Below are 27474 nucleotides of genomic sequence, written 5' to 3' on the forward strand. Positions count from 1 at the left end.
AGGAAGTGCAGATTCTTCTTCTGCATCGCTCAAAGCCTAGAGCGCCCTCTTGTGGTTGTCAGTGTGAAAATAAATCACACCTCTGCCAAAACTATGACCTTTTAGTCTGGAAACTACGGTAGTCGACTGAAACATTATCGTATTTGTATTCTGATCGTTGTTATCTGGACTTTTTCATCAATAATTTACACTTTATTTGTAATTATTCTCTCTTGAAATCTTAACGTACAACAGAAAGAATGGTTTTACTGGTTGAATAACAGAAACATTCATTGCTGACTTATCACTAAAATGACCCGCAGTTATCCTTTTCTGTGGTTTAGATTAAATAACAATTTGTTTCAAAATGGCTTCTTCCGTACATTACGTTTACATTTGGTTTGAATGTTTGACCCAGTTTGAAGCTCGTAATCTCAAACAAAACAAGACGACGAGACAAACCGGCCCAGATCTTTGTCCACGTTTTATAATGATTAGACGTTAGTTCGTTTTAATAACCGAGAGCTCTAATATGTGATGCATTAATCTGTGAAATGAGACTTTTTACTCCTTCAGCACTTTTGACATGCGAGTTTAGCTCGGTTGGAGAGGAAACCTTCCCTGACATGTCTGCTGCTCCTCTGATGCTCCTCCTCCTCTGCTCCTCCTCTGCGCCTCCTCTGATGCTCCTCCTCTTCTGCGCCTCCTCTGCTGCTCCTCCGATGCGCCTCCTCTGCTGCTGCTCATCTGCTGCTGCGCCTCCTCTGATGCTCCTCCTCCTCTGCGCCTCCTCTGATGCTCCTCCTCTTCTGCGCCTCCTCTGCTGCTCCTCCGATGCTCCTCCTCTGCTGCTGCTCTTCTGCTGCTCCTCCTCTGCTGCTCCTCCTCTGCTGCTGCTCCTCTGCTGCTCCTCTGCTGGTGCTACTTAAACAGACTCCTCAATGTTCTTATCAAATGTGTTTTTCATGACTCTGAACGTGAGACTTTAGCCTTCGGTGCAGCGCAGACTTTTACCTCCATAAAAGGAGTTAAGTGTAAACCTGCTCAGACTCCAGAGCCTGAACCTGGACACTCTGGACTCGGACACTCTGGACTCGGACACTCTGGACTCGGACTCTCTGGACACTCTGGACTCTCTGGACTCTGGAGTTGCTCCTCGTGCTGAAGGATCTAGACTTTATTATTAACCGGGTCATAGTGTCCTACCCGGCGTTCTCCTCATGTGCAGGTTATAAATACACATGATGTGATCTCTGAATGCTCTGGCTCAACCCGGCTCCACCAGGAACCAAGGGCACGAGCGCACGCCCAAGGGGGGCGCGTGCCTATGGGCGCGCGCCCCCTTGAGCGTGCCTACGGGTCCGGGGGGGGCGCGCGTGCATACTGAAGGCTTAGCTGCGAGCTAAGGCTTTAGCTCTGTTTATAGTGGTTCCCAAACTGTGGGAACCACTGTTGATTTGACTAGATCTGGCGCCATATCATCGACTGAAACCTTACTGACTTCAATGACACCATAAATATCAGTGCTCTCCCCAGAATCTTTTGAACGGATGGTAAATATGCCTCATACGGTGTCGCGTTTTCCTCCAAGGATGGTTCAACGTAACTTCATAATTTCCAAAGGTACACGCACCATAAACATACTATTACATGGTGTATAGGCCTAAACATACTATTACATGGTGTATAGGCCTAAACATACTATTACATGGTGTATAGGCCTAAACATACTATTACATGGTGTATAAGCCTAAACATAATATTACATGGTGTATAGGCCTAAACATACTATTACATGGTGTATAGGCCTAAACATACTATTACATGGTGTATAGGCCTAAACATACTATTACATGGTGTATAGGCCTAAACATACTATTACATGGTGTATAGGCCTAAACATACTATTACATGGTGTATAGGCCTAAACATACTACTACATGGTGTATAGGCCTATTCAACGTCAAGAAATTTGAATATTGGCTACGCAAAATCTACAGCTGAGCAGGTTCTGCACAGATCTACAGCTGAGCAGGTTCTGCACAGATCTACAGCTCTAGATGGAGCGGGTCAAATGTCAGGTGTAATTTGAGAAATACAGTGGGAGAGTTTGTCACTTAAACGATCGAGAAACTTTGTGGGTTTTAAATTTAGATGTTTCACATCATTTGACTCGTTCTGTTTATTTGCAGGTAAACCCTCTCCTCCTCGCTCCCTCCTCCCCTGCAGACATGCCTCCTGCTCTGGGCGGGCCAGCCGGCTACACGCCCCCCGAGGGCGGCTGGGGCTGGGCCGTGGTGGTCGGGGCCTTCATCTCCATCGGCTTCTCCTACGCCTTCCCCAAGTCCATCACCGTCTTCTTCAAAGACATCGAGGTCATCTTCAACGCCACGCCCAGCCAGGTGTCGTGGATCTCGTCCATCATGCTCGCCGTCATGTACGCCGGAGGTGAGCCACGCCCTCACACTCACCTGTCACACATAAGACCTGTCACACAGAAGACCTGTGTCCGTGCAGCTCACAGACAGGGGGCGCTGAGTACAGTGTACAGAATCATAATGTGAGGTTAAATTACATGTTCTACAATAATATCTGGATTTATTGGGCCCCAGATCACAGGGAATTTGACTTAATTTCTCCTTTAATCCTGTTCATGAATCCTCAAGTTATTGGACAAATGTCGACAAAAGCCTTGACAAAAAGTACTTCGACTTAAAGTACCTTTTTATTTTGTTGAATTGTTGTTTCTTTTGTGTAAATCCTGCAAGTTGTGATCAAATGTGTGGAAACACTTGGAGATCATTAGATGAGGACATTGAGGCGTGACCCGTTTAATGACATAAGTCTGAACACGTTTAAACCGTGGGTGAGGCGGCGGTTTGTCTGTTTGGACTCATGACACGTGTTTAAACGGCTTGAATCATGAATAATGCAGAACATGAGACTCGAACAAACAGAATCGTGTTACAGAAGAATGAGTCACTGAAGCACACGAGGTAAAGGAAGTGAAGAGCTGAGTCTGCATCTGCTGCAACAACAAACTCTGCTGGACAAGGGGGCCGGCGTGCAGGGGGCCGGCGTGCAGGGGGCCGGCGTGCAGGGGGCCGGCGTGCAGGGGGCCGGCGTGCAGGGGGCCGGTGTGCAGGGGGCCGGCGAGCAGAAAAAAAGAAATTGGAGGTTTTTGATAGTCAGCTTCAGTTGCATCTGGACACTGTTTTGGAAGTGTTTGGACTCCAGCCCACCAGGCGGAGCCTCCTGATAATAGCCTGTTTTGGTTTAGATCAGGTGAAACTTGGGGTAATCTTCTTTGTTACCCTAACAGCTCTGTAATAGGCCGTTGAAGTCCTATTGTCGCCTGACTGCAGCTCCTCATCACCAGTGTTCTCGCTGAGGGATACTGCCAGGTATTAAGATAACCTTGCGTTCGCTGCGGGCATTTTAAGGTGCTGCTGCGCTCGCTCGCGCGCTTAGGTGTTCCCACAGGGAAGTGTCGTGTCACCTGTTCTATTTACACATCACACAAACGATTAGAAGAACAAACACGGACGCAATCAGGTGTTAAAGTGTGTAAACGACTCCGTAATCCTCCGTTTATTATAATGAGACGCATTTATTGACTCAAACGCCCCGATTCTGAAGTGTAACGGTTGTTTTTAGTCTGTGGGGTTTGGGTCATTATTCCTTGTTAAGTCATATTTATCGCATTATTGACTTTCTCTGCAGAAGCTCTTTGTCGTCTCGCTTTGCTCAAACTTTTTTTCCCCGTCCCGTTTTGTGGCCTTTTTCAGCCTTTTCCCCGTAAACCAGCCAAAAGACTGTTTTGCTTGTGTTCTTCATTTCCCCTTTCCTTCTACACTGAGCTCTTTGTGGCCCTTTGTGGCTCGTGCACAATGCCTCGTTGTCCCTGTGTGCGATGCCACAGCGCCATCTTCTGGCAGCGCGTGGCAACTGCAGCTCCACATTCCCACGTGTCCTTATGACGATGGCACGAAGGCGCAGGACTAAAGTCAGCCAAAAGGGGGCGTTTAACAGAGGCACAAAGTCATGGAAGACTCTCTTCTCTCTCTCTCTCTTTTTACTCTCCCTTTCTTCTCTCTCTCTCTTCTCTCTCTTCAGGTCTCATCAGCAGTGTTTTTAATCACTCTCTCTTCTTTCTCTTCAGGTCCCATCAGCAGCATCCTGGTGAACCGTTTCGGCAGCCGTCCCATCATGATGGTCGGCGGGTGCCTGGCCGGCTCTGGTCTTGTCGCCGCCTCCTTCTGCAACACCGTGGAGCAGCTCTACTTCTTCATTGGCGTCATCGGAGGTACAGCATTTTGACACGCCTACTTTGGCTCCGCCCCAGAGTCTCACTTCATTTGACCTATCACCGGTCAACGGTCGAGATCTGGAGGTCTGGGTCCATAAATCTCCTTAATTAAAACGGTGCGCTTGCGTTTGCATGTCGGGGCAAGCTAGCTTTTGTTATTTTACCCGTGGTAATTCCATTTGCTGCCAGTAGATGGATGACTAACACCCGTCTCTAACCCTCAGGTCTGGGCCTGGCCTTCAACCTGAACCCGGCGCTGACCATGATCGGCAAATACTTCTACAAGCGCCGGCCGATCGCCAACGGCATCGCCATGGCGGGCAGCCCCGTGTTCCTGTCCACGCTGGCGCCGCTGAACACCTGGCTCTACGACGCCTTCGGCTGGAGGGGCAGCTTCCTCATCCTGGGCGGGCTCCTGCTGAACTGCTGCGTCGCTGGGTCGCTGATGCGCCCCATCGGACCCAAACCGCTGCCGCCCGCCGCCGCCTCCAAAGACGGCGTGGCGGAGAAGAAAGAGAAGAGAAGCGTGCTGCAGACCATCAACTCATTCATTGACCTAACGCTCTTCAAACACAGGGGGTTCTTGCTCTACCTGTGCGGCAACGTCGTCATGTTCTTCGGACTCTTCGCGCCGCTCGTCTTCCTCTCGAACTACGCCAAGAGCAAAGACATCAGCAAAGAGAAGGCGGCGTTCCTGCTGACGGTGCTGGCGGCCGTGGACATGGTCGCCCGGCCGTCCATGGGGCTGCTGGCCAACACCAAGTGGGTGCGTCCGCGGATTCAGTTCTTCTTCGCCGGTGCCGTGCTGTACAACGGCGTGTGCCACGTGCTGGCGCCGCTCTCCGCGGACTACACCGGCTTCGTCATCTACGCCATCTTCTTCGGCTTCGCGTTCGGCTGGCTGAGCGCCGTGCTGTTCGAGACGCTCATGGACCTGGTGGGCACGCAGAGGTTCTCGTCTGCAGTCGGCCTGGTGACCATCGTGGAGTGCGGGCCGGTGCTGCTCGGGCCGCCACTCACGGGTAAGGACGTGTGCTAATGTGGGCGGGTGCTAATGTGGGCGGGTAAGGACGTGTGCTAATGTGGGCCGCTCACCCGTTCTGACTCCTCCTCTCACCTGTCGTTCTGACTCCTCTCCACTCTCACCTGTCGTTCTGACTCCTCTCCACTCTCACCTGTCGTTCTGACTCCTCTCCACTCTCACCTGTCGTTCTGACTCCTCCTATCACCTACTCCTCCCACCCATTCTGACTCCTCCCACCTGTCGTTCTGACTCCTCCCCGCTCCGTTTTCAGGGAGCTTCTACAATTACTACAATCACTACGACTACACGTACGTCTCGTCCGGCATCATCCTCATCATCGCCAGCGTCGTCCTCTTCGTCGGGATGGGCGTGAACTACAAAGTGCTGGACCGCGAGAAGAAGGAGGAGGAGCAACGGGAGCGTGACACGCCCAAGGAGGAGCGCGACCCCATGCTGCCCCCGGCGATCGCCAAAGCCGACGAGGACGAGGAGAAGGCCAAGCCCGCCGCCGTCACGCTCCAGGACGTGGCCAAAATGGACGAGGACACAGTATAAACGCCACGCGGGGGTGCCACATGGGGGCGCTCCAGAGACTCTTTGTGTCGCCGCAGACTCTGTTCGGTTGTACTTTTATTATAAACGTGTACAGAAGCGTTAAAGAAGAAAAGTACATTTCAAAAGTTTGAAGTAATGAAGTAAAAGCTCTGTATTTAAGTCATTTTTATAGTGAATACTGTACTTTTCTACTTTAGTATCTGGAGCGGACAGTAGAAAGTAGAGTTTTTTTTATCACGTTAAATATCCACAATTCACTGGAAAATGAAGCTTGTTGAACTTGCGCAAAATACTACGATGTACTTTATGTACAAAAAAGTAACACGGATACTTCAAAACTTTCACTGAAGTAGGTTTTCACGCGCTGCTTCTACTCGAGCGTTGTGTGTGACCACAACAGCGCCACCTACAGGTCCAGCTTAAACTGAACGACTAGTTAAATAATACACTTTAAAAAATTACAACAATAATTCATGTTTTAATAGTTTTGGACTAAACACTCTAAAAAACAGCTTGTATTACTAACAGAGTCAATATTAAATACAAACGTCGACCTTCATTTGGGAATAAAATGATTAAAATATAAAATAGAAGCGTTCCAACCTATAAAGAATGTAATGGAGCTCAAACGATCAAAACTCAACAAACGAGAGTCAGAGCCACAAACAAACAAAGGTGAGATTTGAGCTTCAGATTTGTTTTCCCGCTTTCAATTTGAGTAAAAAGAGTCCAAACTTTAGTCCAAAGTTTCAGAAACGGTTTGAAATGAGAGGAAATGTTAAACAATGATCTCGACGCTGTTAACGTGGTTTTGACTCGTCGATCGCTGCAGTAACCATAGCAACACTACTTCCAAACGTAGAAACCGGTCGTACGCTCGGAATCTGAGCTGAAAACACTTTGTATTTGTCGTGTTTACGGCTTTTCGCTCCTCTTTTTACAAACGCAAACATTTCAGATCGACTTCTCGCTCAGGAACGACTCGTGCCCCGAACCGTGAAGAAGAACGGGACGATATTAGAGTTTGTAGAGATTTGAACAAAAAACATGCGATAAACGTGACGTCGCCTGTGATTTTATTTTTTTGTTGCTGTTTTTATTGTTTTTTTGCTTTTGTCGTGACATTTTCAGTCTCTGTCAAAGGAACGTGACGCGGAAATGCTTCAAGAATGTTTAGTTGTTTTTTTTTTAAATATTTGTTGTTTGAAGACAATTTCACATTATTATTATTATTCTTAACGGTTCAAATGGAAACACAAATATCGAATTCAAATAACTTTATATTTTTTGCAGTGTATGTTAAATGCCACATGAAATTGATTTACCTTTTTTTTTTATTTTATTTTTTTTTTATTTGTGTTCTGACAAAACGAGAATATCAATTTTTTTTTTTTATTTTATTTGAACTTTTTAAAAATTGTCTTATGGGAATTTTAAACGGGCTCAATTTTAGCTGAAAAATATGAAAAATGTTCCCCCTAATATTGATATTTAACAGTGTTAAAACAGTATTAAACTTTGTATTTTTGAATGAAACTGGAATGTTTGTCACTTTGCTTCAGTTTTGTTGAGTTTTAATCACATGTTTTGAAATGTAATATTTTTGTAACATTTGAGTTTTATATTAAAAAAAAAACATTTTTTTCTTTAAAAAAAAAAATCACTGACCAAACGTTATTCCCAAAACTGTTTTAAAGCACATTTTAAGAATAAAGCTGTGTTTTTAGTTTACGGGAGTTTTATTAATGGTACTTTTCTGTCAAATGTTCCGTCAAATGCTGCAACTCATTTTTAGCTCGATGGAACAAATGTTTTATGTTTATGTATTTTATGTATTTTTATGACTGACCTGAAGTAAATGTTTTTAAACGCTCTTTTTATTTCAAACAAAGATCTGACAATGAAGTTTATTTGAGTTTATTTTAAAGTAAATATTCCAAACACAACTTTCTAAACGAGTTTAATCCAGAAAAATCTGATAAAATAAGAACATTTTAAAGGAATCACAGGTGGTCCTGGTGGAGGTGGTCCTGGGTCAGTAGTTGGAGTTGTGGGAGGTGGTCCTGAGTCAGTAGTTGGAGGTGGTCCAGGGTCAGTAGTTAGAGGTGGTCCCGGGTCAGTAGTTGGAGGTGTGGGAGGTGGTCCTGGGTTAGTAGTTGGAGGTGGTCCAGGGTCAGTAGTTGGAGGTGGTCCAGGGTCAGTAGTTAGGGTTGTGTGAGGTGGTCCTGAGTCAGTAGTTGGAGGTGTGGGAGGTGGTCCTGAGTTAGTAGTTGGAGGTGTGAGAGGTGGTCCTGGGTCAGTAGTTGGAGGTGGTCCAGGGTCAGTAGTTGAAGGTGTGAGAGGTGGTCCTGGTTCAGTAGTTGAAGGTGTGAGAGGTGGTCCTGGGTCAGTAGTTGAAGGTGTGAGAGGTGGTCCTGGGTCAGTAGTGGGAGGTGGTCCGGAGTCAGTAGTTGGAGGTGGTCCCGGGTCAGTAGTTGGAGGTGGTCCCGGGTCAGTAGTTGGAGGTGTGGGAGGTGGTCCTGAGTCAGTAGTTGGAGGTGTGAGAGGTGGTCCCGGGTCAGTAGTGGGAGGTGTGGGCGGTGGTCCTGGGTCAGTAGTTGGAGGTGTGGGAGGTGATCCGGAGTCAGTAGTGGGAGGTGTGGGCGGTGGTCCTGGGTCAGTAGTTGGAGGTGTGGGAGGTGATCCGGAGTCAGTAGTTGGAGGTGGTCCGGGGTCAGTAGTTGGAGGTGTGGGCGGTGGTCCTGGGTCAGTAGTTGGAGGTGTGGGAGGTGGTCCCGGGTCAGTAGTTGGAGGTGGTGGTGTCGCTGGGGAAAGAGCCCCGCCTCCTCTCGCTGGAGCGACAGAGCAGGAGTAGGCGGAGCTGAGGAGAGACGCTGGTGGAGAAGGCGGAGTAGATCCAGGGGTTTGTGCAGGAGTTGAGACTGGCCAGGAGCATGAGCAGCGTGAAGACGGCGTCTGCAACAGGAAGAACAACCAGAACAAGAAGAACAATCAAATCATGCCGGGAAATACTCATGTTATTTACAAAACTACATTTTAACTCTCAACATTATGATCTTAATTAGCTTTGATCATGTCATCAACTTTTTGCTTCATTTAAATTGTGTCACTTTTTCCACTGATGCCAGCAGAGGGCGCACTGCACATGTCCGAGAACAGGGGTTTGGGCACCAGCAGGTGGCGCTCATGTCACAGCAGAACAGGGGTTTGGGACACCAGCAGGAGGCGCATGTCACAGCAGAACAGGGGTTTGGGGGACCAGCAGGAGGCGCTCATGTCACAGCAGAACAGGGGCTTGGGACACCAGCAGGAGGCGCCCATGTCACAGCAGAACAGGGGCTTGGGACACCAGCAGGAGGCGCTCATGTCACAGGGGTTTGGGGCGTATAGTTCAAAGTGTATACCGTTCTGTGGAGGGTCGGGGTCCCACGCGGCCCACAGCTGCACGATGAAGAACGGGGCCCAGCAGAGCGAGTAAACCACCACGATCACCAGGGTCATGCGCACCGTTTTGGTCATGGCAGCGGTCACTTCCCCCGAGCGGGCAGGGGCTTTGTGCAGTGAGGAGAGGCCTGCAGGGGGCGCTGAGAGGCCTGAAGGGGGCGCAGGTGCTTTGTGCAGCGAGGAGAGGCCTACAGGGGGCGCCATCTGAGGATCCACTGTGAGGAACAGGGTTCAGAACAATATTACACTGATTAATTTACACCAGGGGTGACCAAACTGTGGCCCGGGGGCCAAATGTGGCCCTCAGACCAATTTTTGTTAGCCCTGTGGCTTCCTGCTAAATTGGCCCAATAAAATAAAAAAATTCCAATAAAAAGTATTACTTTTTATTCTAACCTAATATTAACGTTCCAAGTCTTATTTTAGGTGGAGGCATCAAAACAATGTCAAATGCAACATTTCACTTCATAGCCGGTTGTCTGTGGTGCAACTGTAAATTTGTACAAATATTAAGCCTATTTTTTAATTCTTATTTTTTATCCCATAGTAGATTTAAATTGTTCCTATTTTGACCTATTAATTGTTCATTATTCTATGTTGCACTGAATCACCAAGACAAGTTCCTCTGTTTTCTGATTCTGGTTCTGAAGTTTCAAAAAACCTTTAGACCTTTTGTACTCCAGACCTTGAGTCTCAGGTCAGTTCTATTTGGTACAAAACCTTTGGTCATAAAGCTTTACCAGTTTAAGATGGTAACATATTTGTTTAGTTTGTATGTTCTGATCAGCTCCTTCCATGTTGTAAGCACAGATTTGACCCAGGGATTCTTCACTTCCTCCGTCAGACTCAAGCGTCTGTCATCTGCCAGTAAGACCTGTACAGGAACCCCCGGCATCACATTACTCTCAGTATAAGGCCTGTACAGGAACCCCCCGGCACAACATTACTCTCACTATAAGGCCTGTACAGGAACCCCCGGCACATTACTCTCACTATGAGGCCTGTACAGGAACCCCCGGCACCACATTACTCTCAGTATAAGACCTGTACAGGAACCCCCCGCACAACATTACTCTCAGTATAAGGCCTGTACAGGAACCCCCGGCACAACATTACTCTCACTATGAGGCCTGTACAGGAACCCCCGGCACAACATTACTCTCACTATGAGGCCTGTACAGGAACCCCCGGCACCGCATTACTCTCACTATGAGGCCTGTACAGGAACCCCCGGCACCACATTACTCTCACTATGAGGCCTGTACAGGAACCCCCGGCACCGCATTACTCTCACTATGAGGCCTGTCCAGGAACCCACGGCACAACATTACTCTCACTATGAGCACCTTTGAGCTTCACATTCTGGATCACACCAGCAACGCTCTGATCTGACCTGAAATAACGTCATTTTCACACAGTAAGGTCAGTAAGAGAATTTCAGTTTTTTGTACATTCAATTTGTGTCCGGACATTGGACCAATTTCAAGAACAACACACTGGGTATGGACAGTTCTGGTTTGGTTAAATAAAGTAAAACATCATCTGCAGCAGACAATTTTATGTTCCGTTTCATAAATTGAAACACCATCAAACTAATAAAACTAATAAACCTAATAAATTGATCCAATGGTTCCAAGAACAAAGTGAACAACAGAGGAGACCAAGCACAGCCCTGCCTCACCCCTCTTTCCAAAGTCAGTGAATCTGTCGAGTGACAATTAAGTTTGATTCTCGATGTTGGACAATTATAGAGAGTGAACTATGTATTTAGGCCTTAAAACTCCTGCCACGGACACAATCAATGGATATTTTTGAAACATACTTCAGGCTTCAGGGAAAAGGCCGTCACAAGGACTGGTTGGACATGAAACTGGACGTGTGAAAAATGAAGGTTTCTGTTTCTTTAGCTCATTTGAATAGTTTTACTTATAGATGTTTCACGCGATTTTCTAATTTGGCCAATCATTGAAATATCATCTCCTTTGAGTAAAAGTTGTGTTACGCTCGTGATTTCCTGTCGTACCGCTTTGCTCGGGGCAGTTTGAGGGGCCGCTGTGGCCCCGGAGCTCCAGGGCCCGGTCCAGGCTGTGGCAGGAGCTGGGGACGAAGAGGGTCACGCTGGGCCTCGCTCTGCCCCCGGCCCCTGGTGCCCTCTGCTGGCTCTCGCGTCTCACTGCGGCGAGCAGCGGCGACTGCAGGTGTCGGCCCGACTTCAAGTTCAGACTGCTGTGGATTTCTTTGAAGATTCGGATCTGAAAGACACAAAGACTTCATTAGCGTACATGTCTGAAAGAAAAAAGGACTTCCACTTTTAATAAAACGTTTGATATTTGGCCTGTAATGTGTGAAAACGCCTCATAATGTTGTGTGAGGATCATGTGACGTGCTCCAAAGAGAAATGGGAGGAGTCACCTGGCAAACGGTGATGATGAGCACAGGCAGAACAAACACCGCCACAGTCATCCACGTGACGTAGGCCTTCAGGCCCCAGGACTCTGCGAAGTGTCCCCAGCACTCAAACTCACCCGGGGCCACCTCCGACCGCGAGAAGATGAACACCTGCGGGCGAGAAGATGAGGACGAGAAGATGAACACCTGCGGGCGAGAAGATGAGGACGAGAAGATGAACACCTGCGGGGCGTGAAGATGAGGACGAGAAGATGAACACCTGCGGGGCGAGAAGATGAGGACGAGAAAATGAACACCTGCGGAGCAGGAAGATGAACACCTGCAGGGCGAGAAGATGAAAACCTGCAGGGCGAGAAGATGAAGATGAGAAGATGGACACCTGCAGGGCGAGAAGATGAAGACGAGAAGATGAACACCTGCAGGATGAGAAGATGAGGACGAGAAGATAAACACCTGCAGGACCAGAGGATGAAGACGAGAAGACGAACACCTGCAAGACCAGAGGTTGAAAACGAAAAGATGAACACCTGCAGGACAATAAGATGAAGACGGGAAGATGAACACCTGCAGAACGAGAAGATGAAGATGAGAAGATGAACACCTGCAAGGCGAGAAGATGAGGATGAGAAGATGAACACCTGCAGGACCAGAGGATGAACAACTGCAAGACGAGAAGATGAAGACGAGAAGATGAAAACCTGCAGGACAAAGAAGATGAAGACGAGGGGGTGAACACCTGCAGGACCAGAGGATGATAACCTGCAGGATGAGAAGATGAAGACAAGAAGATGAACACCTGCAAGACGAGAAGATGAACACCTGCAGGAAAAGAAGATGAACACTTGCAGGAAATCGATTCTGTAGTGGACGATATGTCCTGAGAACATAATCAAACTGAAAGGTCAGTGGGGCTTTGTCTACATTGTCCACATCCTTCCTGAGGAAGGGTCAAACGTTGAGGACACATTTCCCTTCAGGGATCAATAAACAACACTTAAGCTTAATTACATCTTAATTAATTACATCTTAATTAATTACATTAATTACATCTGTAATAATCTAATCCTCCATCACCAGTGCCTTTGGGAAAAGACTACAAACAGAGGCAGCTTTGTACTGATTTATGGTTAATGTCTCTGTGATTACTGGGCAATCCACATGAAACAAACTAGCTCAAAGTTCAGTGTCTTCTCTGTCTCTGACTGAGGGGTTGTTTCCCTATTGTACCTGAGGTGTTGTTTCCCTCTTATACCTGTGGCAGACTGAAGTGTTGTTTCCCTCTTGTACCTGTGGCGGACTGAGGTGTTGCTTCCCTCTTGTACCTGAGGTGTTGTTTCCCTCTTGTACCTGAGGTGTTGTTTCCCTCTTGTACCTGAGGTGTTATTTCCCTCTTGTACCTTAGGTGTTGTTTCCCTCTTGTACAGAGGTGTTGTTTCCCTCTTGTACCTGTGGCAGACTGAAGTGTTGTTTCCCTCTTGTACCTGTGGCGGACTGAGGTGTTGCTTCCCTCTTGTACCTGAGGTGTTGCTTCCCTCTTGTACCTGAGGTGTTGTTTCCCTCTTGTACCTGAGGTGTTGTTTCCCTCTTGTACCTGTGGCAGACTGAAGTGTTGTTTCCCTCTTGTACCTGTGGCGGACTGAGGTGTTGCTTCCCTCTTGTACCTGAGGTGTTGCTTCCCTCTTGTACCTGAGGTGTTGTTTCCCTCTTGTACCTGAGGTGTTGTTTCCCTCTTGTACCTGAGGTGTTGCTTCCCTCTTGTACCTGAGGTGTTGTTTCCCTCTTGTACCTGAGGTGTTGCTTCCCTCTTGTACCTGAGGTGTTGTTTCCCTCTTGTACCTGAGGTGTTGCTTCCCTCTTGTACCTGAGGTGTTGTTTCCCTCTTGTACCTGAGGTGTTGCTTCCCTCTTGCACCTGTTGGCGGACTGAGGTGCTGCTTCCCTCTTGTACCTGAGGTGTTGTTTCCCTCTTGTACCTGAGGTGTTGTTTCCCTCTTGTACCTGTGGTAGACTGAGGTGTTGTTTCCCTCTTGTACCTGAGGTGTTGTTTCCCTCTTGTACAGAGGTGTTGTTTCCCTCTTGTACCTGTGGCAGACTGAGGTGTTGTTTCCCTCTTGTACCTGAGGTGTTGTTTCGCTCTTGTACCTGAGGTGTTGCTTCCCTCTTGTACCTGTGGCGGACTGAGGTGTTGCTTCCCTCTTGTACCTGAGGTGTTGTTTCCCTCTTGTACCTGTGGCAGACAAGAGGTGTTGCTTCCCTCTTGTACCTGAGGTGATGTTTCCCTCTTGTACCTGAGGTGTTGATTCCCTCTTTTACCTGAGGTGTTGCTTCCCTATTGTACCTGAGATGTTGTTTCCCTCTTGTACCTGTGGCAGACCGAGGTGTTGTTTCCCTCTTGTACCTGAGGTGTTGCTTCCATATTGTACCTGAGATGTTGTTTCCCTCTTGTACCTGAGGTGTTGTTTCCCCCTTGTACCTGAGGTGTTGTTTCCCTCTTGTACCTGTGGCAGACTGAGGTGTTGCTTCCCTTTTGTACCTCAGGTGTTGTTTCCCTCTTGTGCCTGAGGTGTTGTTTCCCTCTTGTACCTATGGCAGACTGAGGTGTTGCTTCCCTCTTGTACCTGGGGTGTTGTTTCCCTCTTGTATCTGTGGCAGACTGAGGTGTTGCTTCCTTCTTGTACCTGAGGTGTTGCTTCCCTATTGTACCTGGGGCAGACTCAGCAGCAGAGACAGGGCCCATGCCACCAGGATGAAAGAGTTCCATCGGGTCCTGGCGCCGCTGCGATGCGCCTGTAGGGGGCAGCAGATGGCGTAGTGTCGGTCCAGCGTCATGGCAACGATCATGTAAGAGGAGGCGAACATGCCCAGGACCTGCAGGTACTTCACCAACCTGCAGAGGGCGTCAGGACCAGGGAAACGGCCCCGAGCATCCCACACCAGCTGCGGCAACACCTCACGGAGAGAGAGAAGAAGAGCTCAGAGAGACACCAAACATTTGATATGATATTCATTTATAACAATAAAACTAAAAATAGAACAAACCTAAACTTGTTATTAACTTGTAATAACAATAATAAATTTTACAGTACAATTTTAGGTACTTTTATTCTGGATGTATTTACCTATATGCAGCAGTATAACAAGTACTCCAGTAAAAGTACACTTACTAGTACTGTAGAAAAAGAATCAGAAAAAGAATCAGAAAAAGAATCATCTGGACAAAACGTTTAGACTCTCATCCGAGAGTCATTCTCAATCTGAGAATCAAGAATCAGATATTTATCCTACTCTGAGTTGGCCCCGCCCACCTGGCGGGACCTCCAGATAAAGGGTGTTTTTGGTTTCACCAGAAGCTAACCGTCTTTGTTTCCTATCAGTCCTTTAATGGGCCATCAGCCTCCTATTGTCCCTGGCTCACTCTCCTCTCTGTGTAACATTAGCATCCGAATGCTCTGGGCGTCTAAGATTGCCTCTTTAACTCTTTCTCTTCATCTTTTGTCCTGCTCAGAATCTTCTCCTCACTGTCTTTGATAGAGTGGTTTGTGTCTTTAAGATGAAGATGCACGGCGCTCTGTGGTCCTGAACTCCAGTGTCTGACGTGCTGAAAAAGCCTCTTGTGCAGTTGCTCTTTAGTCTCACTATGTGGCGCTTTCCCTAGTTTAGTCCTGGTTTATCCCTGATTTAGTCCTGGTTTATCCCTGGTCCTGATTTATCCCTGGTTTATCCCTGGTTTAGTCCTGGTTTATCCCTGGTTAATCCCTGGCTTAGCCCTGGTTACACCTGTCACCTGGAAGAGCGCCACCACCAGGTCGGCGAGGCACAGGTTGAGCATGAACTGGTGCAGGGGGCTGTGGTTGTGCCTCTGTCGCAGCAGCACCAGCAGAACAAGGCCGTTTCCCATCAGCGCCAGCACCAACACGCCCGACAGCACCACCACCTCCGCCGCCGCCAGCACAGCGTTTCGCTCCTGCGTCGACATGTTTCCAGAGGGCGGGGTCACGGGCGCCGACGACCAATCAGACCACGGCTGGGTCACCATGGAGACGGACATGAAGGCTGAGGAGGAAGAGTAGGAAAAGTGTTGTTGTACTTGGCATATGCGGTTTTACCAAAGCTCAGCTCCAGAACATTCTGTTGTTCTGCCCTTGGGCAAGACACTTCAGACTACCATTGTAACCACAGCTGGCCTGGGGTGCAGTTTTGGCTCACTCCTGGCTCAGTCTCTGCTCAGTCTTGGCTCTGTTTTGGCTCACTACTGGCTCCCTCTTGGCTCATTCCTGGCTTATTCCTGACTCTCTCTTGGCTCAGTCTTGAGTCTGTTTTGGCTCAATTTTGGTTGTGTTTTGCTTCAGTTTTGGCTCAGTTTTGGCTCACTCTTGGCTCAGTTTTGGATCACTGCTAGCTCACTCTTGGCTCATTCCTGGCTTATTCCTGGCTCACTCTTGGCTCAGTCTTGACTCTGTTTTGGCTCAATTTTGGTTGTGTTTTGTTTCAGTTTTGGCTTAGTTTTGGATCACTCCTGGCTCAGTTTTGGCTCACTCCTGGCTCAGTCCTGGCTCAGTTCTGGCTCAGTCCTGGCTCACTCAAGGCTCAGTTTTGGTTGTGTTTTGGCTCACTCTTGGCTCACTCCTGGCTCAGTTTTGGCTCACTCCTGGCTCAGTCCTGGCTCAGTTTTGGCTCAGTCCTGGCTCACTCAAGGCTCAGTTTTGGTTGTGTTTTGGCTCACTCCTGGCTCACTCCTGGCTCATTCCTGGCTCACTCTTGGGTCACTCTTGGCTCAGATTTGGCTCACTCCTGGCTCACTCAAGGGTCAGTTTTGGTTGTGTTTTGGCTCACTCTTGGCTCACTCCTGACCCAGTCCTGGCTCACTCCTGGCTCAGTCTTGGCTCTGTTTTAGCCCAGTTTTGGTTCTGTTTTGGCTCAGTCCTGGCTCACTCAAGGCTCAGTTTTGGTTGTGTTTTGGCTCAGTCGTGGCTCACTCTTGGCTCAGTTTTGGTTCATTCCTGGCTCACTCATGGCTCCTTCCTGGCTCACTCGTGGCTCACTCTTGGCTCAGTTTTGGCTCACTCCTGACTCAGTCCTGGCTCAGTCAAGGCTCAGTTTTGGTTGTGTTTTGGCTCACTCTTGGCTCAGTCCTGGCTCACTCTTGGCTCAGTTTTGGCTCAATTGTGGCTCACTCATGGCTCCTTTCTGGCTCACTCGTGGCTCACTCTTGGCTCAGTTTTGGCTCACTGTTAGCTCAGTCCTGGCTCATTCCTGGCTCACTCCTGCTTGTGTTTTGGCTCACTCCTGGCTCAATCCTGCTTGTGTTTTGGCTCACTCCTGGCTCACTCCTGGCTCAATCCTGCTTGTGTTTTGGCTCACTCCTGGCTCACTCCTGGCTCACTCCTGCTTGTGTTTTGGCTCCATCCTAGCTCACTCTTGGCTCACTCCTGGCTTTCTCCCGGCTCTCTCCTGGCTCTCTCCTGGCTCACTCCTGGCTCACTCCTGGCTCACTCCTGCTTGTGTTTTGGCTCCGTCCTGGGTTACCCTTGGCTCACTCCTGGCTCACTCCTGGCTCACTCTTGCTTGTGTTTTGGCTCAGTCCTGGCTCAGTCCTGGCTCACTCCTGCTTGTGTTTCGGCTCCGTCCTGGGTTACCCTTGGCTCACTCCTGGCTCACTCCTGCTTGTGTTTTGGCTCAGTCCTGGCTCAGTCCTGGCTCACTCCTGCTTGTGTTTCGGCTCCGTCCTGGCTCACCCTTGGCTCACTTCTGGCTCACTCTTGCTTGTGTTTTGGCTCAGTCCTGGCTCAATCCTGCTTGTGTTTTGGCTCAATCCTGCTTGTGTTTTGGCTCACTCCTGGCTCTCTCCTGGCTCACTCTTGGCTTTCTCCTGGCTCACTCCTGGCTCTCTCCTGGCTCACTCTTGGCTCACTCCTGGCTCACTCCTGGCTTTCTCTTGGCTCTCTCCTGGCTCACTCCTGGCTCTCTCCTGGCTCACTCCTGGCTCACTCCTGCTTGTGTTTTGGCTCCGTCCTGGGTTACCCTTGGCTCTCTTCTGGCTCACTCCTGGCTCACTCCTGGCTCACTCCTGGCTCACTCCTGCTTGTGTTTTGGCTCCATCCTAGCTCACTCTTGGCTCACTCCTGGCTCACTCCTGGCTTTCTCCTGGCTCACTCCTGGCTCTCTCCTGGCTCACTCTTGGCTCACTCCTGGCTCACTCCTGGCTTTCTCCTGGCTCACTCCTGGCTCTCTCCTGGCTCACTCCTGGCTCAGTCCTGGCTCACTCCTGGCTTTCTCCTGGCTCACTCCTGGCTCTCTCCTGGCTCACTCCTGGCTCACTCCTGGCTCACTCCTGGCTCACTCCTGCTTGTGTTTTGGCTCCGTCCTGGGTTACCCTTGGCTCACTCCTGGCTCACTCCTGGCTCACTCTTGCTTGTGTTTTGGCTCAGTCCTGGCTCTCTCCTGGCTCTCTTCTGGCTCACTCCTGGCTCACTCCTGGCTCACTCCTGCTTGTGTTTTGGCTCCATCCTAGCTCACTCTTGGCTCACTCCTGGCTCACTCCTGGCTTTCTCCTGGCTCACTCCTGGCTCTCTCCTGGCTCACTCTTGGCTCACTCCTGGCTCACTCCTGGCTTTCTCCTGGCTCACTCCTGGCTCTCTCCTGGCTCACTCCTGGCTCACTCCTGGCTCACTCCTGGCTCACTCCTGCTTGTGTTTTGGCTCCGTCCTGGGTTACCCTTGGCTCACTCCTGGGTCACTCCTGGCTCACTCTTGCTTGTGTTTTGGCTCAGTCCTGGCTCTCTCCTGGCTCTCTTCTGGCTCACTCCAGGCTCACTCCTGGCTCACTCCTGCTTGTGTTTTGGCTCAGTCCTGGCTCAGTCCTGGCTCAGTCCTGGCTCACTCCTGGCTCACTCCTGCTTGTGTTTTGGCTCCGTCCTGGCTCACCCTTGGCTCACTCCTGGCTCACTCTTGCTTGTGTTTTGGCTCAGTCCTGGCTCTCTCCTGGCTCTCTTCTGTCTCAGTCCTGGCTCACTCCTGCTTGTGTTTTGGCTCCGTCCTGGCTCACCCTTGGCTCACTCCTGGCTCACTCTTGCTTGTGTTTTGGCTCAGTCCTGGCTCTCTCCTGGCTCTCTTCTGTCTCAGTCCTGGCTCACTCCTGGCCCACTCCTGGCTCACTCCTGGCTCACTCCTGGCTCACTCCTGCTTGTGTTTTGGCTCCGTCCTGGCTCACCCTTGGCTCACTCCTGGCTCACTCTTGCTTGTGTTTTGGCTCAGTCCTGGCTCTCTCCTGGCTCTCTTCTGTCTCAGTCCTGGCTCACTCCTGGCCCACTCCTGGCTCACTCCTGGCTCACTCCTGGCTCACTCCTGCTTGTGTTTTGGCTCCGTCCTGGCTCACCCTTGGCTCACTCCTGGCTCACTCTTGCTTGTGTTTTGGCTCAGTCCTGGCTCTCTCCTGGCTCTCTTCTGTCTCACTCCTGGCTCACTCCTGGCTCACTCCTGCTTGTGTTTTGGCTCCGTCTGGGTCGGCCGCGCTCATCAGTGTGAAGCGTTTAGGGGACAAAGACCGACTGACCTGACACAGATCTGGATAAACGGAGGAGCTTGTGCCTGGCTGTTCATCTGTGAAAGAGTGTAAACACGCAGAGCCCATTTAGCGCTCTAAAGACCCTCCAAAGACCCTCCAGCACGTAAACATGATTAACTTCAGCTGAGGGCGTTTGCGTGTACGGGTCAAGCAGAGGACCCTCACCACGGGTGCTTTACTGGGGTGCAGGACTCGACTGCATCTGACCCACGTTTCAGTGTCTCTGGCTGAATCTGTCAGTATTTTCAGTTTTCTGGATAGAGTGTTTTCTATTGCAAAGCTTTAAAAAGTATTTCAGCTTCACAAAAGTATCATTTGTGTCTGGACCACCCCTGAAAATGACAATTTGAATGTATTTATTTTATTGACCTTTAATTTAGCCAGTAAAACTTGACGACTTTACCCAAATTAACCTTAACGTTCATCAAATGACTGGAAATGTCTTCCATGTTTCAAATCCTGGAGGTGCCACTGATTCTAGATTTTAAAATGTATTTGTGGTCTGTGCCAGGGTCTGTGCCAGGGTCTGTATCGGGGTCTGAGCCGGGGTCTATGCCAGGGTCTGTGCCGGGGTCTGAGCCGGGGTCTATGCCAGGGTCTGTGCCGGGGTCTGAGCCGGGGTCTGTGCCAGGGTCTGTACACGGGTCTGTGCTGGGGTCTGTGCCAGGGTCTGTACAGGGGTCTGTACAGGGGTCTTTACAGGGGTCTATGCCAGGGTCTGTGCCTGGGTCCTAGCCGGGGTCTATGCCAGGGTCCGAGCTGGGGTCTGTGCCAGGGTCTGTACAGGGGTCTGTGCCGGGGTCTGTGCCAGGGTCTGTACAGGGGTCTTTACAGGGGTCTGTGCCGGGGTTTGTACAGGGGTCTGTACATGGGTCTGTACAGGGGTCTGTGCCAGGGTCTGTGCCAGGGTCTGTGCCGGGGTCTGTACAGGGGTCTATGCCAGGGTCTGTGCCGGGGTCCGAGCCGGGGTCTATGCCAGGGTTCGAGCCGGGGTCTGTACCGGCGTCTGTGTCGGGGTCTGTGCCGGAGTCTGTACCGGAGTCTGTACCGGGGTCTGTATTGGGGTCTGTACCGGGGTCTGTATTGGGGTCTGTACCGGGGTCTGTATTGGGATCTGTACCGGGGTCTGTACCGGGGTCTGTATTGGGGTCTGTGCCGGGGTCCGAGCCGGGGTCCGAGCCTGGGTCTGTGCCAGGGTCTGTACCGTGGTCTGAGCCGGGGTCCAAGCCGGGGTCCAAGCCAGGGTCCAAGCCGGGGTTCAAGCCGGGGTCCAAGTCGGGGTCCGAGCCGGGGTCTTTAATGTTTAAATTGCCTCGAGACACACTTTTTTACACTGCATTTTTTGTGCAAGTTGTTTTGTTTTTTTATCACATAAAATGTATTTTTGGGGTGTAAATGCTTAAAGTTAGAACAGCAGACAGAGGCTGTTCCATCAAGTGTTTATGTGAAAAAGCTTTGTCTTGTTTTGTGTAGTTTTGGCACTGGATTTTGGCCACGGAAACCTGTGTAAGGATTAGACACATGCAGCAGCTTAGAATCCAAATGGCACAAAATCAGACGAACGCGTCGACAAAAGTCACAAAGTTATAAACTACTACAGCCTCAAATCGACTATCATTAAACCGACATCGTCCTGTTCATCAGAGGCAATTAGTGCCACCTTTTCAAGCACAAGATAATCCTCCAGAAAACACATGTCAAATAGGGCTAAACCAGGTCTAAACCAGGTCTAAACCAGGACTAAACCAGGACTAAACCAGGTCTAAACCAGGACTAAACCAGGACTAAACCAGGTCTAAACCAGGTCTAAACCAGGTCTAAACCAGGACTAAACCAGGACTAAACCAGGACTAAACCAGGTCTAAGCAGGACTAAACCAGGACTAAACCAGGTCTAAGCAGGACTAAACCAGGACTAAACCAGGTCTAAGCCAGGACTAAACCAGGACTAAACCAGGTCTAAACCAGGACTAAACCAGGTCTAAGCCAGGACTAAACCAGGTCTAAGCCAGGACTAAACCAGGACTAAACCAGGTCTAAACCAGGACTAAACCAGGTCTAAACCAGGACTAAACCAGGACTAAACCAGGACTAAACCAGGACTAAACCAGGACTAAACCAGGACTAAGCCAGGTCTAAACCAGGTCTAAGCCAGGACTAAACCAGGACTAAACCAGGACTAAACCAGGTCTAAACCAGGACTAAACCAGGTCTAAACTAGGTCTAAGCCAGGACTAAACCAGGACTAAACCAGGTCTAAACCAGGACTAAACCAGGACTAAACCAGGTCTAAACCAGGTCTAAGCCAGGACTAAACCAGGACTAAACCAGGTCTAAACCAGGTCTAAGCCAGGACTAAACCAGGTCTAAACCAGGACTAAACCAGGTCTAAACCAGGACTAAACTTGGTCTAAACCAGGTCTAAACCAGGTCTAAACCAGGTCTAAACCAGGACTAAACCAGGTCTTAAACCAGGACTAAACCAGGTCTAAACCAGGACTAAACCAGGACTATACCAGGTCTGAACCAGGACTAAACCAAGACTAAAATAATAAACTTATAAAGATTTTAATCAATATTACACTTTATTCTGAAATATTCTCTCATCTTATTTCAACCACGACGACTAAAACAATCAGCCAAGACACAGAAGATATAAAACTTTGTGCCAGTTTTTGTTTCATGGTTAAACTCGGTAATGACACCAAACATAATTCTAAACCATCGGCTCGTTTAAATGTTGTAAACTCACCGAGAGCGTCTTTTCCCTCAGTTATCCATCAAGAATCTGAAACTCACACTCCAACTGTGTCCATGATGAGAGGGGGGAGAGAGAGGGGGAGAGAGAGGGAGAGGGGAGAGAGAGGGAGAGGGGAGAGAGAGAGGGGGGAGAGAGAGAGAGAGGGAGAGAGGGAGGGAAGAATGAGAGAGGGGAGAGAGGGAGAGAGAGAGAGAGAGGGAGGGGAAAGAGAGGGAGGGAGAGAGAGAGGGAGGGGAGAGAGGGAGAGGGGGAGGGAGAGTGAGAGAGAGAGAGAGAGGGAGGAGACCAAGGTAGAGAGAGGGAGGAGAGAGAGAGGGAGAGAGGGGAGAGAGGGAGAAGGAGAGAGAGGGAGATGGAGGGAGAGAGAGGAGAGCGAGAGAGGGAGAGAGGGAGGGAGAGACAGAGAGGGAGGGAAGGAGGGAAGAGAGAGGGAGAGAGGGGGAGGGAGAGAGAGGGAAGGATGGAGGAGAGAAGGAGGGAAGGAGAGACAGAGAGGGGGGAGAGAGGGAGAGAGGGAGGGAAAGGGAGGGAGAGGGAGAAGAGAGGGAGAGGGAGGGAGGGAGAGGGAGAGAGAGGGGAGAGAGGGAGGGAGGGAAAGAGAGAGAGAGGGAGGAGAGAGGCCTCACCCTCCCCGCTGCTGAATCCCTCATCCATGCCTTCATCTCCTCCCGCCTTGACTACTGCAACTCCCTCCTCACTGGCATCTCCTCCCATTCCCTCCATAGACTCCAAATGGTCCAAAACTCCGCTGCCCGCCTCCTCACCCACACCCGGTCCCGTGATCACATCACTCCCGTTCTCCGCTCTCTCCACTGGCTCCCCATCAAGCAGCGCATAAACTTTAAAATACTCCTCCTCACCTTCAAAGCTCTTCACCACCTTGCCCCCCCCTACCTGTCTGACCTCCTCATCCCCCACCGCCCCTCCCGAGCTCTCCGATCCTCCTCCTCTCTCACCCTGACTGCACCAACATCCCGACTCAAAACTTTTGGCGACAGAGCATTCTACCGAACAGCACCCCGACTCTGGAACTCCCTCCCCCAACCTGTCCGCCACTCTCCCTCACTCACAACATTCAAATCCCGCCTAAAAACATACCTCTTCACCCAAGCCTTTGACCTCCCCTACCCCTAGCCTCCTCTACCCCATTGCCTACTCTTCTACCCCCTGTTACATCCCCATCTTTTTCTCTCTACTTCTTCTGTCTTGTTCATTTTATCTGTATATTAATGTGTATTGTACGTGTTGTCCCCCCCTGTCTGTAAATACCCCCCCCCCTTTTTTTATATATGTTAAGCGTCTTTGGGTCACTGAAAAGCGCTATATAAATAAAAGTTATTATTATTATTATTAGAGGGAGGGAGGGAGAAAGAGGGAGAGGGGGAGGAGAGAGGGAGGGAGAGAAAGAGGGGGAGGACAGAGGGAGGGAGAGAGAAAGAGGGAGAGGGAGGAGAGAGAGCGAGGGAGGAGAGAGGTAGGGAGGGAGGGAGGGAGGGAGGGAGAGGGCGAGGGGCAGGAGGAGATTTTAAAGGACAAATATTCTGCATTATTTGTACTTTTATTGACCTGCTCTTGAGTAGCTTTAGTTTGGCATCTCATGTTTTATGAATAAATAAAAACACATTTTTACAGAACACAATATTATTTTGTCTGGGACGCCAGAGTAACTGAGCTTTGGCTCCATCTACTGGCTGCAGAGGGAATTACACACAGTTGAATATAAGCTTCATCTCACTTCCTGGTCTCGGCTCACAGTTGTCCTGATCCTGATGAGAGTCTGGAGATGATTGATGGAGTTAAAAACAGCAGAAGATGTTATGAGAAAAGGTCAGTTATGGAGGAGATTCAGAACGGAGTGTTTCTGAGGCTCGGAGGGGAGAGGACTTTAGTGTGAATGAAGCTAAACGTGCTCCAGCCGAGTTTGTGACGAGCAACAGAGCAAGGACAGGGTCAGAAGAGACGTTTAGCTCGGTGCTGCCCGGCGGTCGAGTGGTTAAGGCGCAGCACATATGCCAGGCTTCATGTGCCACAGTGTCATGAGTTCGAGCCCCGAGTGCATGTCCCCCCTTCTCTCTCACTCATCTGTCTTCAGAATACATGGCATTATGGGCTGACATGTAATCAATGTCACAACAAACTAAAATCATCACAAAAACACCAAGGTCCTAAATATATACATCTAAGTATATATTTAAAGGCAGATTTTATTCATGATGTTCCTTATTCCGTCTAAATTAACCTTGATTTAGTTTAGTCTCTGTTAAGTTATTACTTTGACAGTTTGAATAATACAATGATGCATAAATGTATTTGCATCAAGAAGTATATTCAAATATCTCAATAATAGTGATATTGCAGCACTTAAAGGTTGAATGGACCATTTTTTGGCCCAAATCTGAGTCTTATTTCCTCGTGGCGTGGACTGCCGATTAGTCCTGCCACGTATCGATCATAAAACGCACCTACCGCTCACCTGCAGCTGCGTGCGGTTCATCCCCAAGTTTCCGCGTGTCTAAGTGTATTGATCTATCATAATATAGTTCCCTCAGTGTACGGGACAAAATGAAGACGGAGAAAGACTGCTCGAGCTGACGCAGAAGTAGACGGAAATCTACGGGAGACGAGAGATGTGATGTGATCCGTCGCGCTGATAAACAAACGTGTGTGTGTTGTATCAGTCCACACTGGGGAGTGCGCATGGGCACTTCCGCCTGCGTTCTCAAATCGCCGAAAAATCGTCCATTGCCCCTTTAAGCAATATATGTATATATATTTACATTTCACAATACATATACTCTCTCTCTTCCCCTCTCTCTCTCCCTCCCTCTCTCTTCCTCTCTTGCTCTCTCTCCCCCTCTCTCTCTCCCTCCCTCTCTCTCTTGCTCTCTCTCTTTCTCTCTCTCCCCCTCTCTCTCTCTCTTTGTGTAATCTCGTTGCTTCCTCTCAATTGCCTCTGGTTTAATCCTCTAATTATCGGGAGGCCCGATGTGAGCCCTCCAGGCCCCTCCACGGACTAAACACGGACAAAAGCAGGTCTAAACCAGGTCTAAACCAAGACAAACCAGGGCTAAACCAGGACTAAACCAGGTCAAAACCAGGACTAAACCAGGTCTAAACCAGGACTAAACCAGGTCTAAACCAGGACTAAAGCTGGTTATTCATCAGTGTTTCATGGACTAAATCAGAACTAGAAAAGGACTGAACCAGGTCTATCAACGAGCCCTGTTCACAATAAACTTGATCACATTTTAAATAGTGTGAGCTATTTTGTGACTCAGTTTACACGTGTTCACATTTGACCTGTCTTTTTTCCCAAACCACCGGCTGATCCTGCGGCTGTTCACCGGCTGGTCCTGCAGCTGTTCACCGGCTGGTCCTGCAGCTGTTCACCGGCTGGTCCTGCAGTAGTTCGGAGGCTGGTCCTGCAGTTGATCAGAGGCTGGTCCTGCAGTTGTTCAGAGGCTGGTCCTGCAGTTGTTCAGAGGAGACACATAAATGATGGCACAGGTGCACTGTTTATGGAAATGATACATTTTGAAAATGTCTCATGTTCTAATGTAAATGACTTGTTGAACTCTGTTACATCTAGTGCTTTGAATGTTCTGGACACCATTGCCCCTCTGAATGCTAAAATGGTTAAAAATAAGCAGAAGGCTCCATGGAGAAATTATGATTGGGTCAGGACACAGTAGTCAAAGCTCCAGGTTCAAAAAGAGATTTACAGAGAGAAGCTGAACATGTACAACCTAATTTTATGTAGAACTAGGGAAAGATATTTTTCTGAAATTATTGGAAGCTGCAGTAACAACTGGCGTGTCCTGTTTGCCACAGTAACAGATGAACAAACCCTTCAGCTCAGCCGCTCATTTCCACATCCAAGTGTAATGAGTGTAATGTGTAATGATCACTATAGCAATTTAAACTTTTTTTCACATCCAACAAATCCTTCTCTCAGATTTTGTGTCTGCTGTGTGCACCAAAGTCCATTCCATGTTCTGAAAGGTAATTTCCCTCCTGCTGCTCCTGACCCGACCCTTTACCCTGACAAAGCAAATACTTGGACTGGGTTATATATTTGATAAATCACATAAATGATCCAGAAAACCACAAAGACTGGGATTACGGGTACTGGGCAATATATTTTCCTCCCGACTCAAGTTTTAGGCAAATTCATCTGTTTACTAATGAGTACTCGGTCTGTTAGTTGTATTTTATTTTACAATTTCATAATATTAATGTCTAAAATCTTCCAAAAGTTCACAACAGTTACAACAAACATCTGAAACATTCGATAAAACCCCTGGTAGTGATTCTAATAATTAAGACAGAATGTAATTGATCTAATACTAGCCCTGATTAAGCTCAATTCTGTTCTAAAAGAAAAGGTCAAATGCAAAGTTGTGAACCGAAAAAGACACGCAAATGCAATAAAAGCAATGTTGGGCAGTAAACTTTTTTAAAACTTTTAGTGGTGTGATGGATCCATGTGGACAGTTGTTTAGACGACAGCAGCCCTGGAAAAATAACACAAAAACATATAGTTTTCTTTCATTTAGGAGCTTTTAAGAGCATAATTCTGACATTTTTTTTACAATACTTGACTGAAAAAGTACTGCTATTTCCCTCAGCGTTCACGCAAGACAGCGCCTCCCTGTGGTTTTATTGCGTCATTACCGCAGACATAAGCAACGTTAATGCTAATATTATTTTTACTTTTTGAACACTTCTTCTGGACCGGCCTTAACCCTGTGTTTACTGAAATACTGAATACGATCTCCAAAATCCTCTTTGTAGTTTATCATTATTATTATTTTGTATAAGGCCTATTATGTCAACAAAATTAAGCGGTAAATTTAAACCTGGCGCTAAAGATTTCTCAGATTTATATGCCTTAAGTTTGTGCAGTTTTGGCCTATCTTTATATAAGAACATTACATTATGAAACATTTATTTAGCCAGACTCTGCCAATTCCCCATAAGGAATGAATGGAGCAGGAAGTGGAGCTCCGCGTTTTAAGCCAACCGGAACTAGCCGCTCGGTTTCATGAAAAGAGCGACAGAACCAATGAAGTCTAATCCAAATAAATAGCGGACCAGTCAAACTAAACTAACTGTAGACACACTCTAAAACAGGAAGTCATTATATTTCGAGTCGTTTAAAAAAATATTGCAGTTTATAATGAACAAAATGTTAAATAGTGACTTAAATTTGTTGTGGTTTATGACTTTACTTTATACTTACACCTTTAACAAGTAGAAACGTTCATCTGAAGTAACGGAACTTCACGCGTTAAAACGTCGCCTCGATGCTATTGGCGGCACTTGTAGTTCTTACGCGGCTTTTCACGCACACATGTAACGTGAGGTGTGATGCCAAGTGCACTACATCTCCCAGAATGCCCCTCGCCGCCCCCGCTCCGCCCTCCCGCCCG

General features: G+C 48.6%; 2 protein-coding genes across 2 annotated transcripts; one reads left to right on the forward strand and one right to left on the reverse strand.

Moving 5' to 3' along the window:
- The first annotated feature begins 2171 nt into the window (after positions 1-2171).
- LOC140362739 (monocarboxylate transporter 1-like) lies at positions 2172-6446 on the forward strand. The gene is made up of 4 exons (XM_072448901.1): positions 2172-2427; positions 4142-4285; positions 4513-5310; positions 5584-6446. Exons 1-4 carry the CDS (start codon positions 2211-2213, stop codon positions 5865-5867), a joined length of 1443 nt encoding a protein of 480 aa, XP_072305002.1. The 5' UTR covers positions 2172-2210; the 3' UTR covers positions 5868-6446.
- Positions 6447-8646: 2200 nt separating this feature from the next.
- LOC140362565 (vasopressin V2 receptor-like) lies at positions 8647-15767 on the reverse strand. Its single transcript, XM_072448647.1, has 6 exons — positions 15504-15767; positions 14423-14668; positions 11724-11870; positions 11314-11563; positions 9272-9460; positions 8647-8822 (listed from the first exon to the last, which is right to left on the reverse strand). Exons 1-6 carry the CDS (start codon positions 15765-15767, stop codon positions 8647-8649), a joined length of 1272 nt encoding a protein of 423 aa, XP_072304748.1.
- Positions 15768-27474: the final 11707 nt, after the last annotated feature.

This window comes from Eucyclogobius newberryi, unplaced genomic scaffold (assembly GCF_026437365.1).
Source record: "Eucyclogobius newberryi isolate DKJ021-1_F unplaced genomic scaffold, fEucNew1.0.hap1 SCAF_17, whole genome shotgun sequence".
NCBI classification, from domain to species: domain Eukaryota; kingdom Metazoa; phylum Chordata; class Actinopteri; order Gobiiformes; family Gobiidae; genus Eucyclogobius; species Eucyclogobius newberryi.